This window comes from Macaca nemestrina, chromosome 19 (assembly GCF_043159975.1).
Source record: "Macaca nemestrina isolate mMacNem1 chromosome 19, mMacNem.hap1, whole genome shotgun sequence".
In the NCBI taxonomy this organism is placed as follows: domain Eukaryota; kingdom Metazoa; phylum Chordata; class Mammalia; order Primates; family Cercopithecidae; genus Macaca; species Macaca nemestrina.
Genome location: NC_092143.1, coordinates 42,901,186 through 42,915,909, shown reverse-complemented (window position 1 = coordinate 42,915,909; position 14,724 = coordinate 42,901,186). Strand labels below are relative to the sequence as shown.

The following is a 14,724-nucleotide window of genomic DNA, read 5'->3' as shown; positions in this document are numbered from 1 at the left end:
CTGGTGGAAGCCTCCCTTGGCTCTCCTTGGGGATCCACAGACCCCAGTGCAGGAGAGGGGCCACTGCCCCAGTGTGGCCCACATGGGCATACTATAACTACTTAACCAGTCCCTTGTTGGGGGAGGTCCAGGTTACTTCCAATCTTTTGCTCTAATAATAGTATAGCAACTAGTGTACATGTGTTGTATGGCATGTGTGTGGTTATATGTGTGGGATAAATTCCTAGAAGTAATATTGCTGGGTCAGAGGGTGTGGACACTTCTATTGTTGATGATTATCACCAAATTGCCATCTACAGAGTGACACCAGCTTGTATTTCTACAAGCACTCGATGTTTGCAGACACATCGATAATAATCCTGTGTCACGTCCCTTCTGGTGAGAGGGGCATGGGGAGGGGGTAGGTATCCACATCCCCCTCCCTCTCATCTTTTCAAAGGTATGTGTATCAGAGGGCCTTGCAAGCAGCCTCTCTGGGTGAGCACTTTCCTTTACTCTCGCAGACTCTCGGCTGTGCGAGTTTTCTCTCTGCCTCCCAAAGCATGTTTCTTAGCAAATATTTTCCAACGTGTACCAGATGTTGGGGAGAGCAGTGGACCGATGTCGCCCTACCCTCATGGAGCTTGCCTTCTAGAGCAGGGAGACGGGCAATAGGCAAACAAGTACATAATATGTCAGGGGCTGCAGAAAGGGGTGAGCTGGGAGGTAAGTGGGGGATGGTGGCTGCTCAGGAAGGCCTGTCTGTCCTGGGGATGTTTGGGCAGGGCCCTGCATAGGATGAGAGAGTGAGGTCTGTGGATCTGCGGTGGCCACGAATTTCCAGCGACAAGTATGCAGAGGCCCAGAGTTGGAAATGTGTGGGTGGGATGCGAGACCCCGCGGGTCCTCAGTGCCTGTCAAGTGTGCAGCCCACACTGTTCCCTCCCCTCGGTTGACCCTTGCTCTCCACCTGCTCATCATTTGAGCAGTTGAAGGCCCACCTCGGCTCACTCATCCCAAAATGATTTCTTTTCTATGTGTCTGCTGCAAACCCAGTTCTCAGGCCAGTTCTGACCCAGTTACCGAGGAGAATGAGGTCTGGTCCCTGAAAGTGGCTCTGGCCAGTCAAGCACTCCTGCAGCCCTGGAACCTGTGCACGAGTTTCCTGCCGTGGGTCCTCAGCTCCTGTGGTGCATGCTGTAGGTCCTGCTGTGCGGCCCCTCGGCTGGGTGGATGGATGCAACATGACAGGAGACAGGAAGAATTAAGGATGTGCAGAATGTGGATTTTGAGCCAGCAACATGACCAGTCCCCAGGGTTGGCTGGGCGTGGTTTTGCCTCTCCTTCTTGACTATATCATGCCCAGATCAAAACTTTGGCTCCAGCTCTCAGTGAGTAAATGAGGATGTGCCCTCAAAATGCCATCTTGTACCCTCTTCTCACCCTCTACCCTTCCTTTTAAAAATGCAAAAAAGATACACATAAATCATGTTGACCAACAGTTCACGAATCCCCACTGTTGCCAGAGGCATTGCTTGGGGTTAAAGGGCAGCAAAGATGAATTTGGCACTGTCCCTGCCTTCAAGAAGCCGACAGTTCACCCTGGAAAATTCTTCACTCGTGTGGAATGTGCATGGGGGCGGAAAGCAGGAGTGCCTGAGAGTGAGAAGAAGGGAGGGCAGGGTCTGGGGTGGTCAGGAAGGGTCTGAGGAACAGCTGGGAAGTGACCCAGCCTTGAAGGATGGAGAGAAGTTGGACAGCCCCAAAGATATAAAGTCATTTGGAGTCTAAACACCAGCTATGAAGTGCGGCCCTTGAACCTGCGTGGGAAGAAGTCATGGAAACCCATGGCTTTAGCCAAAGAGGATCCTGAAGTAGAAATGATTCTCCCTGTCCCCAAGCTCTCACCTTCCCCATCCACTCTGGAGGCAAATGTGTGCAGGCCTGACCCCTCTTGCTCTTTGCTCCCACTGCTGCCCTAGGCCACACTGCCACCATGCCTGGTCAGGTCCCTCAATGTCCACCCCTCCCTCCTACAGCAGGCAGAATGGTCCCCTGAAGACATAAACCAGGCCAAGCATGGTGGCTCTCACCTATAATCTCAATGCTTTGGGAGGCCGAGGCAGGAGGATCACTTGAGGCCAGGCGTTCAAGATCAGCCTGGGCAACACAGAGAGACCCTATCTCTACAAAAAATAAAAAAATAAGCAGGGCATGATGGCCTGCACCTGTGGTCCCATTGACACAGGAGGCTGAGGACAGAGGATTGCTTGAGCCTAAGAGTTTCAGGTTACAGTGAGCTGTGTTAGAGCCACTACACTTCAACCTAGGCAACAGAGCAAGACTCTGTCTCTAAAATAAAAACATAAGACCCCCTCACAGGGCCCCTCACATTGCTCAGAGTAAAACCCAGAGTCTTGCCTAATGGGCCCTGGGCCTGCTGCCTCCCTGACCTCTTCTCCTAAGTCTCTCCCACGTGCTCTTCACCCTGACACTGGCCTCCTCCATGGGCCATGAACCCACCCACCCCAAGCCTTCTGCCGGGACCATGCTAACTGGGCTTCATGGCCTGGCTTCCTGGCACCCTTGGCCACTACACCAGTATTCCTGACACCCTTACCCAACATCATTTTTTTTTTTTTGAGACAGAGTCTTGCTGTGTCGTCCAGGCTGAAGTGCAGTGGCATGATCTCGGCTCACGGCAATCTCCGCCTCCCACCCCGGACTCAAATGATTCTCCTGCCTGAGCCTCCTGAGCAGCTGGGGCTACAGGCACCGGCCACTACGTCTGGCTAATTTTTGTATTTTCAGTAGAGATGGGGTTTCACCATGTTGGCCAGGCTGGTCTCAAACTCCCAACCACATGATCCACCCCCCGACCTCGTGATCCGCCCACCTCGGCCTCCCACAGTGCTGGGACTACAGGTGTGAGCCACCGCACCCAGCCTACTTTTTAAAAAAGTGTTATCATGAATCATATTTTTGATTGATAGGTCATAATTGTATACATTGTTGCAGTACGATGTGATGTTTTGATATATGGATACAATGTGGAGTGATTCAACCACACTCATTGACATATTCATCACCTCACAAGTGCTGCTTTGCATCACAGCCTTACGGCCATCTGATAGAGAGGCTTATTGGTTTGCTTTCTGCATTTCCACTGCCCTGGAGCTGCATTTCCACCACCCTGGAGCAGGGCCTGGTCTGTCTTGTTCTCTGCAGTGAACGGTGCTGGTCTGGCGCAGGCGCTCGGCAGATACTTGTGACTTTGTCTCTTTTGTTTTGGTAGATCTGTGCTGCTTTCAGAGTGCCACCTCAGCATATCTCTACAGTGTGATCAAGGAGCCCTGGCATCTGGAACAGGACTGTGTTGAGATCAGAGACCCAGTCTGTCGTCTGATTGATCTCTACTGACTTTGAGGTTATGGAAGTTGTAGGAAGGTTGTTCTTATGGTTTAGACAGCATGTAGTATGTTTTCATTCATTCCACATTCCACTCCATATTTGAGTACCTACTAAACATAGTTCAAGGATTTCTGTAGATGGAGTGTGCCAAAATGCTTCTCCATAAAAGCAGTGAATCACCTTTGCGTGAATTGAGTTAGATGTTGGTTACTGGGCTCCCTTGAGTTGTGGGTTAGGAGTTAACTGTGGCCTGACCTGGATCCCCGTGACCAGGTGATGCTCTCAGTTTGCCAGCAACAGAACCGTCTCTGCCTCCGACATTTCCTAAGCAGGACAGTAGCATGGGCCGTGGCATGCTAGGAAGATCACTCTGGCCAGTTGTGTACAAGATAAGTTGCAGGGGAAGGAAGTGGGGACCAGGATGGCCATCAGGAAGCGGGACAATCCCCCATGAGGGAAACAACAAAACCTCGCCTTTGAGTAAGGCCAGGGACCTGGAAAAGTGGGACTAAAGTGGCCCGGAGACATTTTAGAGGAAAACTACCGGAACCTGGTACCTTCTTGGTTATGGATGGGAAGGAGAGAGCAAAATGACTGAGGTTTTGAGCTGGAGGTAACAGGGAGCTGCTTTGAGGCAAAGATGATAAAGCCATAATGTTATCCAGCAAGTGAAGTCCAATGAGTGTGGGACGGTTCGTGCAGATGAGTTAGATGTGGGGTCCTTGAGAGTCGGAATGATCAACATGGCAGGAGGGGATGGCACTGAGAGGAGCAGAAGCTTGATGATGACTATTTGGGGAGGAAAATTTTGGAGGAATGCCTGTTTTAGGAACTGAGAGGAAAAGCATTAGCCAGCAAAGGGGGCTGTGGAAGGAGTGGCCCATGGGGCTGGTGAGCTTCTTGGAAGCCATGCCCAGAGAGAGTTTCAAGCACGTGGCGTCAGCACAGCAGTGCTGCTGGGGGTTCAAGAGAGAGAGAGAGTGAATCAGAAAACTGAGACACAGCAAGCATTGGTGAGGCTGTAGAGAAACCAGAACCCTCATGCATTGCTAGTGAGAGTGTAAAATGGTGGGGCCATTGTGGAAAACAGTCTTACAGATACTCAAAAAGCTGAACATAGAGTTACCACATGACCCAGAAATTCTATTCCTATGTAATATCCAGGAGAATTGAAAACATGCATCCAGGTAAAGCCTGGTACGTGAAGGTTCATGGCAGGACTATTCCTAATGGCTAAAAGGTGGAAACAACCCAAATGTCCATTAACAGATGAATGGGTAAACAAATTGTGACATATCCTTACAATGCAATATTACTCAGCAACAAAAAGGAATAAGGTACTGGTACGTGCTACATGAATGAACCCTGAAAACCTTAAGTGAAAGAAGTCAATCACAAAAGGCCACATATTGTGTGATTACATTTCTATAAAATGTCCAGCATGGGCAACTCCACAGAGACATAGAATCGGGGGGCGTTACCAGGCCCTGGAGTGAGGAGGAAGAGGGAATGGCTGCTAATGGGTATGAGTTTGTCTGGGGAGTGATGAAAATGTCCAGTACTTAAATAGTGGTGATGGTTGCACAATTCTGAGGATATCCTAAAAAGCACTGAACTATGTACTTTAAAATGGTGGATTTTGTGTTATGTGAATGATATCTCAATTTAAAAGAGACAGAGAGATTAAGAGAATGAGCCAGGCAGGTCAGGGGAAGCATGGACTGTAGCGTGGCCGGACTGAGCGCTAAGCAGCCCAGCCATGGCCTTAGTTAGGAGACAGTTCCAGCCCCTGAGTAAGTCCACAGATTCGTGGTTTGGAAAGCCTACAGCGCGGGGCCAGTGGAGAAAAGGGCTTTGACTCCTGGACTTCCTCCTGTGGCCAGGGCCCGGGGTGCCTGAGCCAGTGGCTCAACCTCCTCACCATACAGGAGTTACCAATTATATGTCTCTAAGCTAATTTCATTTCCCTGAGGACTTCTGCTGACCAGTTGTTAACAGTGGATGATGCCAGTGCACTCACTGTTGCAGGCTTTCTCTTCAATGGCCTCTTGAATCTTGGTGTTCAGAACTGGCCCAGGGGCTCCACATCGCACCGTCACACTGACCTCCAGCTGCTCAAACCCTGTCGGAGAAATCACTGCCACCCGGCGCAACTGACTTTCTGCTCTCTGACTTTTGCGGGCTCTCACTCTAGCCTGAACCTTGGAGATGTTTGTTACAGGCTGCATCAGGGCTGGGGCTGCAGGTCAGCGGGGGCTGCAGGGAGCTACAGGGGCTAGTAGCCGGCATGTCTCCTTCAGTGGCGCTCTCTGCCCCTCTCTTCCACAGCTCTTGCAATCTCAGGATGTGAAGGAAGATGCTGTCCTTTGCTGCTCTATGGAGGTAAGCAGTGGGGCTTCGACATCCTCAACCTCAGAGCTGGTGCATCTCTCATGCCCTAACAGTTCTAGGGGCCCAAGTGTTGTTGGAGGCATTTACAACTCCAGGGGAAGGTAGGGGGATGGCTTCAGGAGGAGCATGGACTTCTGCATCCAGAATTATCCACCCCAAGCCAGAGTGAACACTGATGGTGACAGCAGCTCACCCCTGACTGAAGGGAGAGAGAAGTGATTCCCTAGACAGAGGGGTGGCATTGCCTACTTTCCTGTCCCCCCAAGACCCCCTGTGCCCCAGCTCAGGCAGGCCACACACATGACTTAAGAAGCTCCTAATGACCTCTGCCCCCAAATATCTCCCTTTGCTTTGCTAATGCTTGGCAATCCAGCGCTGGCACAGCCCATCTGAAAGCACCCCTCTCAAGAGGTGCCACTCCTGTCCCTAAGCTGTGACCCCTGCTCATGGAAACTTCCTCTGTGCTCTCCCTTCAGAGCCTGGCTTTGGCCCAGTCCCTGGGCAGATTTTGCCCTCTGCAGATGATCCAGAGTCACCCAGGCAGGAGAGGGGTTTCCAGACGAGGACCTGGGCCTGACAGCTGTCTTGAGCATACTCAGGTGGCTTCTGCCTGGCTGCAAAGGCCTCAACTGAGGAGTTCAGAGGCCAGAAGCACTGGGAGCTGGATGGCAGCCTTGGGTCTGTGGGACTCAGTTTGTTTGCTGGGCTCCAGCTGGGCACCCTACAAGGGGTTTGGGATTGGGGGGGGATTAAGGAGAAGGAGAAACCCTGGTCCTTGCCCTCAGGCAGCTTCCAGTCTGGTTAGGAATAGCTCTCACACAGAGAGTGGATAGAATAAGTGTAAGTACAGAGACATCCCTGAAAAGTCAGGGGAGAGAGGTCAGGGAGGGCTCAGGGTGTTAAGGGAGGCTTTGCGAAGAAGGCAGAGCTTAGAAAAATGGATGGGACAACGCTGGGGACAGAGATGGGAACTGAGATTGTATAGAGAGGGCCTGGGGGGCACTGGCCAGGGGTGTGCTGGTCCAGGAAGAGGGGCTCCTTCTTCCCAGTGGGATTTTCAAGATTATCTAGGGCTCTCATGAGGGCCTTCTTCACCAGTTTGTATTTCTCTCCCCCACTTCCTGTCACAAGCATGAGCAGAGGTCACTTCTGGGGGCTGGGAGGTGGGATCAGGATCAGGACAAAAGGAGAGAGAAACAGGAGGCATCACCCTTGCTCTCAAGTTCCAATGGACACATGTGATAATGACTAAGCTCATTTCCAGGGAGACGCCCTAGCAAGTGAAAATGATCACAGGGCCCCCTGATCACCAAGGGCACAGATCATGGAGCCATTTGAGGGTACGGGTGTAGTCAGGGAAGGCTTCCTGGAAGAGGGAGGCTCTTGGGTAAAAGGGATAAGAGGCATGTTCCTGGTGACGGCTCTTTCAGCCCTGGGCAGTAGGCAATATCCTGATCTCTCTGGATCTTGCTGGCAGATTGGTTGGTAAATGTGGGATCTCACCCTTGGCTACTCTACCTTCCACTCTCCCTGTCCTTCCAGCCTTGGCACAGGGGCCTGGGCCTGTATGTCCCTGAGACAACCCAGCTATTTCCTATCCCTGACCCCAGCCCACCTAATCAGGGTGGCCAGTGGGCCATTGTGGGGCCCGAGTCCATCCTAACCCCACATCTCTGTCTGCAGCTGCAGAGTACAGGCCGGCTGCTGGAGGAACAGCTGCCTGAGATGATGACAGAGCTCCTGGCCAGCGCGCGGGACAAGATGCTGTGCCCCTCTGAGTCCATGCTGACCCGGTCGCTGCTCCTAGAGGTCATCGAGCTCCACGCTAACAGCTGGAACCCTCTGACGCCCCCCATCACGCAGTACTACAACAGAACCATCCAGAAACTGACAGCCTGACAGCCAGGGGGCCTGGCGGGCGGCCCGCGGGCAGCTGGGGCCCTGGTGCACAGGGCCAGATGGACAGGCGGGAGGACAGGGGTGGCCCTGGCGGGAGAAAGAAATGGGGAGGAGGGCAGGCAGAGTCGGTGGCCAGTCTGGAGCCAGACGGGGAAGGGAGAAAATCCCTGAGAGGAGTGCCCCCGCACAAGCCCCCGGCCCGAGCATGCAAGCTCACACCAATAAGGGAAGCACGTTTCTTTTTCCTGGTGGCCCTGGTCCTCCCCTTCCTCACTCCCGCCTCTCCCCTCCCCATCAGACCCATCCCCCACAGAGCTTTGTGTGAGGGATCTCATCGCTGTGACTCCTCGGAGACCTTGGCAGCCTCGCACGCCGGGGCACCGCTTGGGTCAGAAAGGACCTCGGAAGGCTGAAAAAGTGGGTCGGAGACGGGCTCGCATTGTTCCCGCATGCTGTCAGCCGCAGTCGCCAACTGGCAGCAGGCGACGTGTAGCAGATGTCCGGGAGGACAAAGGCAGGCACGGTCCCCACCAGCCGCCCGTAATTGACGGCCTTTGTCAGCCATGGCAGAGCTGGCGCTCCACCTCCCATCCCCGAGTCCTCCTCACTGCAGCCCCCCAGCCTCAGGCCTAGGGGGTCAGGCGCAGGAGGGGAGATGGAGTTTGCAGTTCCACTTGCACTCTTTTGTTTATTGTGTTTTATTTTTCAAAAGTCGGTTGCTTTGAAGTCTCTTCGGTCAATGAAAATGCCCGCGATGTGATCACACAGTCAGCACTGTTGAGGAACCCCGGATTAGTGGGAGATCAAACCCAGCCCCCTCTAGAAGGATTCTAGCCACAGACAGCTTGCCAGTAGCCAATTAGGGTAATTGGAAACTTCTGCCCCGGCGGGGGTCCCCGCTGGAATCCTGTGTTCCTCGCCACTGGCTTCTAGCGCCTGTTTTCTCAAAGAGCTGATACTGTCACCACTGGGACCAAGTTAAACCTGGTCCTGGCCCCAGGGGCCTTGTGGCAAACAGGGCACAGAACGAGACTGGCAAATTAAAACCAAATTCTAGATGGTGTCTCGCGCTCCACACACAGGTCTTACTGGGGGGAATGGGGGCTCCCCAGGACTCGACTTTAGCTAATGCGCTGTGTCCCTGCCCCAGCTCAGACCTAGAAGCCCAGCCCTCCCCCAGCTCTTGGGAAAGGGGTGAATTCACTGAGTCATGAGAGGGACAGTCAGGCGACCAGCGGGGTCGCCAGATGGAGCTTCCCAGCTGGGAAACAAGGCTGGGGTTTCTTGGCAGGCCCTCATCCTGGGGAGCAGGCCCTGTTATTGACTAGAGAGGAATGTGTGGGGTGGAACAGGCATCCACATAGCTCCATCTCTGGGGGCTGGAGCACACACTTTGATGAGCCCCCCGGAAATGACGTCAGAGCCTAGCCACTTCCTTATTTGCTCTTTTATTGAGGCTGGGCAGGCCCTGGGTCACGTTGGAGGCCCCTCTTGGTCCACATTGGACTGGCCAGGAGGTGATAGGCAGGGGAGGTTCTCGTGATTGATTCTGAGTCTGAGAGTGGTGAGTGGGGAGAGGCTTCCCCAGTTCTCTCCAACTTTCCCTGCAGCTGCAACCTGCCCTCTCGTCCCAGGTGTGGAGGCTGTGCCTGTCTCCAAAAATAGCCTGTTGGCGACAAGGTGTGGGGGGCACAAGTTTACCTGAAACAGGTCGGTGGTCTTTCCCAAGAAGCCCACGCCACTTCTGGTCCCTGGCCCCTGAACCCTGCCTTCTTCCTCCCTCCACAGTTTCGTCCCAGACTTTCCTCAAGCTCCTCCTCACTGCCCTTCCTCCCCAGCCCAGCCTGGGGACACAGATGCACATGGGTAGGAGGCCTTGAGGGAGGAGCTGGCTGATGTGGGGCTGCTCAGGGTGGGCCCCGGGGCGAGCTTGCTGTCGTGGCCAGGCAGCCTCCACCTGTGCTTCAGCGGCCCCTGCCTCCCCGAAGTGTGTGAGGTGTGTCTGCTAGGAGGAGGCAAGGCTCCCAAAGAGAGGAGAGACCTGGGAGTGGGAGCTCAGGTCAGGGAGCAGGCAGGGGAGTGGGGTCTCCTAGACCCTACGGTGAGCTCAGAGCAAGCTTCATGCAGGACGCTCCGAAACTGTGTGGAGGGGGCTGTGTTGTGGGCACCTTGGGGCCTGACACTGCTTCCTCCGAACGGGCTCCTTGGTGGTCTGGCCACAGGGGCAGCTCCCCCTTGGCTGTTAGGACCAGAGTGTGAAGAAGTGAAATATAAATATGTATACATATATAAATATATTTTTAATTACATGTCGTGTCACAGTGGCTCCAGATGTACTGTTTGCCTAGTTTATTCCACTGCTTGAAGCGCTTCCTAGCCAATCTGAACAACACTTTAAACTGTTTTTCTAAATGCAGGTTACTGCTCCTTTTTCAGACATGGAAGGAAAACGTTAAGTTTATTTTTTTTTTTTAAGAAACAACAGTCAAGCCTAAAATTTGAGACCCTGAGGCAGCTTCCCAAGGGAGACTACTGAGACAGGAACTGTAGAACAGAAGTGGACGCCCCACAGACCCCTGGCCCCCTCCCCAAGCCCCGTCCCCTCTCTGCGGCATGAGGAAGGCCACGTCCGAGTTAACCTCTGAATGTACGTGATGAGAGGCAGAGCTTGCGTTGCTTTCCCCTCGCCCACGGTTCTTGGCGCATGGAAGAGGCGGTCCAGCCATCTGATGTTGATCCTGTCTCAGTCTCCCCACTGCCTGTCAGGATGAGTTAGTCATTGTTTTTCTCCGAGGCGGCCTGCTTGCCACAGCCCTGCTCCCCATGGCCTGGTGGCTTTGCCGAAGCTCTGGGACCGCAGCCCCAGCGAGGCTCCCGACCTCACCCAGACGAGGCCGGGAGCCCCGCCGCCCTCCCCGGGAGTGTGCACCCTCAGACCCCGTTCTGTCTGTTCGTCCTTCCTTGACCAGTCTGTAAACCTTCACTGTTTGGGGATCGTCCTGTCCATTCATGTAAATGTAAATGTTGGCCGAGTCGGTATTTATTCTGATTTTTATTCTATTCTATTTTATTTTCTCCAAGGGATGAGGGTGGGGGGTGTGGGAATTGTACCACGGATCAGGCCTGGGCAGCTGTAGGGGCGGGGGCCCAGACAGCCAGGCCGCCACCACAGCAGCCCCATGGGGTGCCCCAGACGCGGGCCTCCAAGAAGCCAAGTCCCAGTCTGTTTTCTGGCATCAGACGCCGCCTGTGTTCCTTGTCAGACAGACTCTCAAGCCTGCCCGGGGAGTCGTGTCCGTCAGCTGCAGGGCACTGTGTTGGGAAACTGTTGGCTGGGCCTTTGAGGACGCAGATCAGGAGAAAGACGACTTTCCTCTGTTCGGAACACTCGCATGGAAGGGCTGGCCGCCTCCCTGAGCCGGCTGGGAGCGGGCGACGGGACCTACCTCCCCGGAGCAGGGGCCTGGGGCTTCCCCCCCAAAGCTGCCGCGGAACCCCGCTAACGCGACCACCCTCCCTCCGTCGGTGTGTCCCGCTTTCCAGCTGAACCCAAACTACAAGTGGGTTTAAAAAAATAAACACCACCAAAAACAAAATGCTCAGATTCTGTGCTCTTTGTGTGTTCAGCAAAAGAAACCTTTTCCCCAGGCTCCTGTGCCTCAGCTGTACCAGCAGGGCCTCCAGGAGCTGGTCCAGGAGATGAGCTGAGGGGAAGATTCCCTACAGTGTAGCTGCTGTGGGGAGCAGGGGCAGGATCTGGGGCCTTAGCAAGAAGTTGGTCCAGGAGACCGTGGGTGAAGGACACTTATGTCCCCCAAAACTGGGAACTCTGACCTATCCGAAGTGGTGCGATTAAGCCAGTCCTGGGTAAAATGGCTTTTGCACTAAAGGTTTGGTTTAACCGCCCCCCCTCCAAACCTACCCCTTCCCTGGAAATGTCACTGTGGCGTTTGGCAATGAGTCATTTCAAGAGGGCTGAGATTTGGGCCCAGTGGCTTCCAAAAATCAACAGCGAGTGGCTGTCCAGTCCCAGTTGGTCAAATGAGTCTTTCATCAAAGAGTTCCCAAAGGGCCCAGTGATTTATTTTCCTGTGATGATATGTCTCTTGTTTTGCACAATCCTGCCCGTGGCAAGGCACTAGGGACACTGCTTCCTGGTAGCGCTCCCCTCTCCTTGGGGATTCTTTCTTGCTAGAACTTGCCGGTCCTTCAGATCCTTGCAGGAGTCGCACCAGAGCACCAACCCCCTTCGTCCTCCCCTGGCCTGGCTACAGTGGCGGCCAGGGCCTCCCAGGAGCCGGGTGAAGGCATGTTGAGATTCGGGCATTGCCCTTCACTGAGTCACACACCCACCGTGACACTGACGGGGACAGCCAAAAGTCCACAGACTGCGTAGAGAGAGATAACGTCTTAATTAAACAATTGAGGTATGTGCCGGGCCAATTTGTTTTTTTTTTTTTTTTGAGATGGATTCTTGCTCTGTCACCCAACCTGGAGTGCAATGGCGTGATCTCAGCTCATTGCAACCTCTGCTTCCTAGGTTCAAGCAATTCTCCTGCTTCAGCCTCCTGAGTAGCTGGGATTGCAGGCACATACCACCAAGCCTGGCTAATTTTTTATATTTTAGTAGAGACAGGGTTTCACCATGTTGCCCAGGCTGGTCTTGAACTCCTGAGCTCAGGCAATCTGCCCGCCTCGGCCTCCGAAAGTGCTGGGATTACAGGCGTGAGCAACTGCTCCCAGCCCTAATTTTTGTATTTTTAGTAGAGACAAGTTTTCGCCATGTTGGCCAGGCTGGTCTCGAACTCCTGACCTCAAGTGATCCACCTGCCTCCGCCTCGCAGGGTGTCAGGATTACAGGCGTGAGCCACCAGGCCAGGCCCAAATTTATTTTTATAAAAATGCAAAGCAGTAGAAGCAGCCATTGGAGGTCAAGATGAAAGGTGGGGAGACAATGAGGAACAGGGAGACTTATCAAACACTACAAAAGAGAAAGGAGATTTTCCTGGATGGTTTAGTCCTACTTCCAGAAGGCCCTAAGTTACTGAACACTATAGACACAGCATCGGAATAATACATGTTTCAATCCTGATTTCACCACCATCTTTCTGCTGGCAAGCATTCTCTTGTCGTTTTAGAGTGGTTTTACATTTGTACTGGGATGCTCACAGCACAACTTACAAGGAAGGGCCTTCTAAGGACCAAGGCAAAGATAGCAGAAAAATAAAGGGTTGAGCAGTTGAAATGGCAAATAAGTGGTCCTGCCTTAGTGTTAACAGTCTCCCTCACTCCTCCAGTTCCGCAGCGGCTTCCTTACACGGTCTCAGCTAGTCCTGTGAAGTAGGCAGACGAGTGTTTTCCGTTCCCATTTTACAGGTGAGCCAAAGGCTGATCACCAGAAGAGCCAGGGCGAGGGTGAGCCCAGAAAGTAAGCGGGTCCTTCAGACTCCTCATCCCTGCAGTGCCCCAGGGAGCCAGCCAGTCACACCAGCCAGACAAAAGGAGCAGCCAGCTGCCCCCTGGGACTCGGCCGGCTGGGGGCAGGCCACATGGGCTTCCCGCTTCATCAGTGGAAACCGGGACCACGATGAAATACCTCAGATCAGGAGATTTCAGTGGAGTGGGCAGAAGGAGCAATGGTGCAGGGTTTGGTGCTGTTCTCTAAAAGGACCCATTATCATATGTGCAGTGTATGTTGTTGGATCCCAGTTTCCCCCAGGCCAGTGAGGGGGACCCTGATAGTGGGACGTATCAAGCCTCAAGGTCAATACCCAAATTGCCTGGGAACATTTGCAAACTACATACTGAAACAGGACACATATACACACCAATATTTTCAGAATTTGGGCCTTAGGGAGCCCCTCTTCTTACTGGTGCATGTGTGCTGTGTGTTGGATGGGTGCAAGAGAAAAGATGGTTGAGAGCCGCCATCCACCACTCCTGGAACACAGTGCGACGATGGCCATGGAGGGCTGTCATAAGTAGTGCAGAATTATTGTCTGGGGACAGCAAGCCATGCTGCTGTGCTCTTCTGCAGTCTTGGGGTCTACCATCTTGGCTGAAACAAGGCCGGCTGGCACATCTGCAACATGGAGCAGGGGCTCTGGCAAGTTGCTTGAATGTGGAACAGAATCCACACCATGGACTCGGGCTGCATTCTCACTCCTATGGGCCTTAGGTACTTTTGCCTTCATAGGCCCCTTTTCCATTTAAAAAAAAAAAAAAATGGAAATATTATGACTACATTGGTAACAGAGACAAATATATTATTTTTATTAAAACATTTTCTCTGACCTAGAAGTTCATTTTTTTACCTCTGATTTTAAAAGAAATTAAAACATTTTGTGGGCCCCTAAAAAACGTTTTGTGGGCTCCTGTCTTAGTCCATTCAGGCATCTGTAACAAAGTACCATAGACTGGGTGGCTTATAAACCACAGGCATTTATTTCTCAATGTCTAGAAGTTGGATGTCTCAAATCAGGGAGCCAGCATAGTCAGGGTCTGGTGAGGGCCTACTTCCCAGTGGCAGACTGCTAACTTACTGGATCTTCATGGCAGAAAGAGAGTAAAAGAGTTCACTGGGGTCTCTCTTATAAGGGCACTAACCCCATTGATAAGGGCTCCATCCCTCTGACCTCCTCACCTCCCAAAGGCGCCTCCTCATACCATCATATTGGGGATTAGGATTTCAACATATGCATTTAGGGGAACACAAAAACATTCTGTCCATAGCAGCACCCTTTGTGTATGCCTAACAGGTGTATTGTACCTACCTGAGTGTCATCTGAGCTGGGAGTCCCACCTTTCTCTGCTGCCCACCTGATCTCTGGGTGACTCAGGGCTGGGGAGGAGGAGTGGTTCAAAAGCAGTCTTCCAAGGAAGCAGTTGGCCCATGCTGGAAGCAGATGCAGTAGCTGCCTCTGCCCTGGACTGGCTGCCAGCCAGACAGCTCCGAGCGCCAGCCAGAGCAGCTGTGTTTGCCGCGCTAAGGAGGCTGGCCCCGGAGAGCCCGATTCATCACACAGCACTTTCTCCCCTCTGCAG

General features: G+C 53.1%; 1 protein-coding gene across 8 annotated transcripts in view; it reads left to right on the top strand.

The window, feature by feature from the left end:
• The window catches only part of LOC105489378 (cap binding complex dependent translation initiation factor), a 339,061-nt gene extending 327,785 nt beyond the window's left edge, over nt 1–11,276 (top strand). For 6 of the 8 annotated variants that reach the window (XM_071085394.1, XM_011754132.3, XM_011754134.3 and 3 more), the window contains 2 exons: nt 5,719–5,772; nt 7,465–7,823. In XM_071085394.1, the coding sequence (XP_070941495.1) occupies nt 5,719–5,772; nt 7,465–7,680 (270 nt within the window). In that variant the 3' untranslated portion in view covers nt 7,681–7,823. Of the gene's footprint in view, nt 1–5,718; nt 5,773–7,464 lie in introns of all 8 variants that reach the window. The other 2 variants (XM_011754139.3, XM_011754136.3) reach the window with 1 other exon arrangement.
• Nucleotides 11,277–14,724: the final 3,448 nt, after the last annotated feature.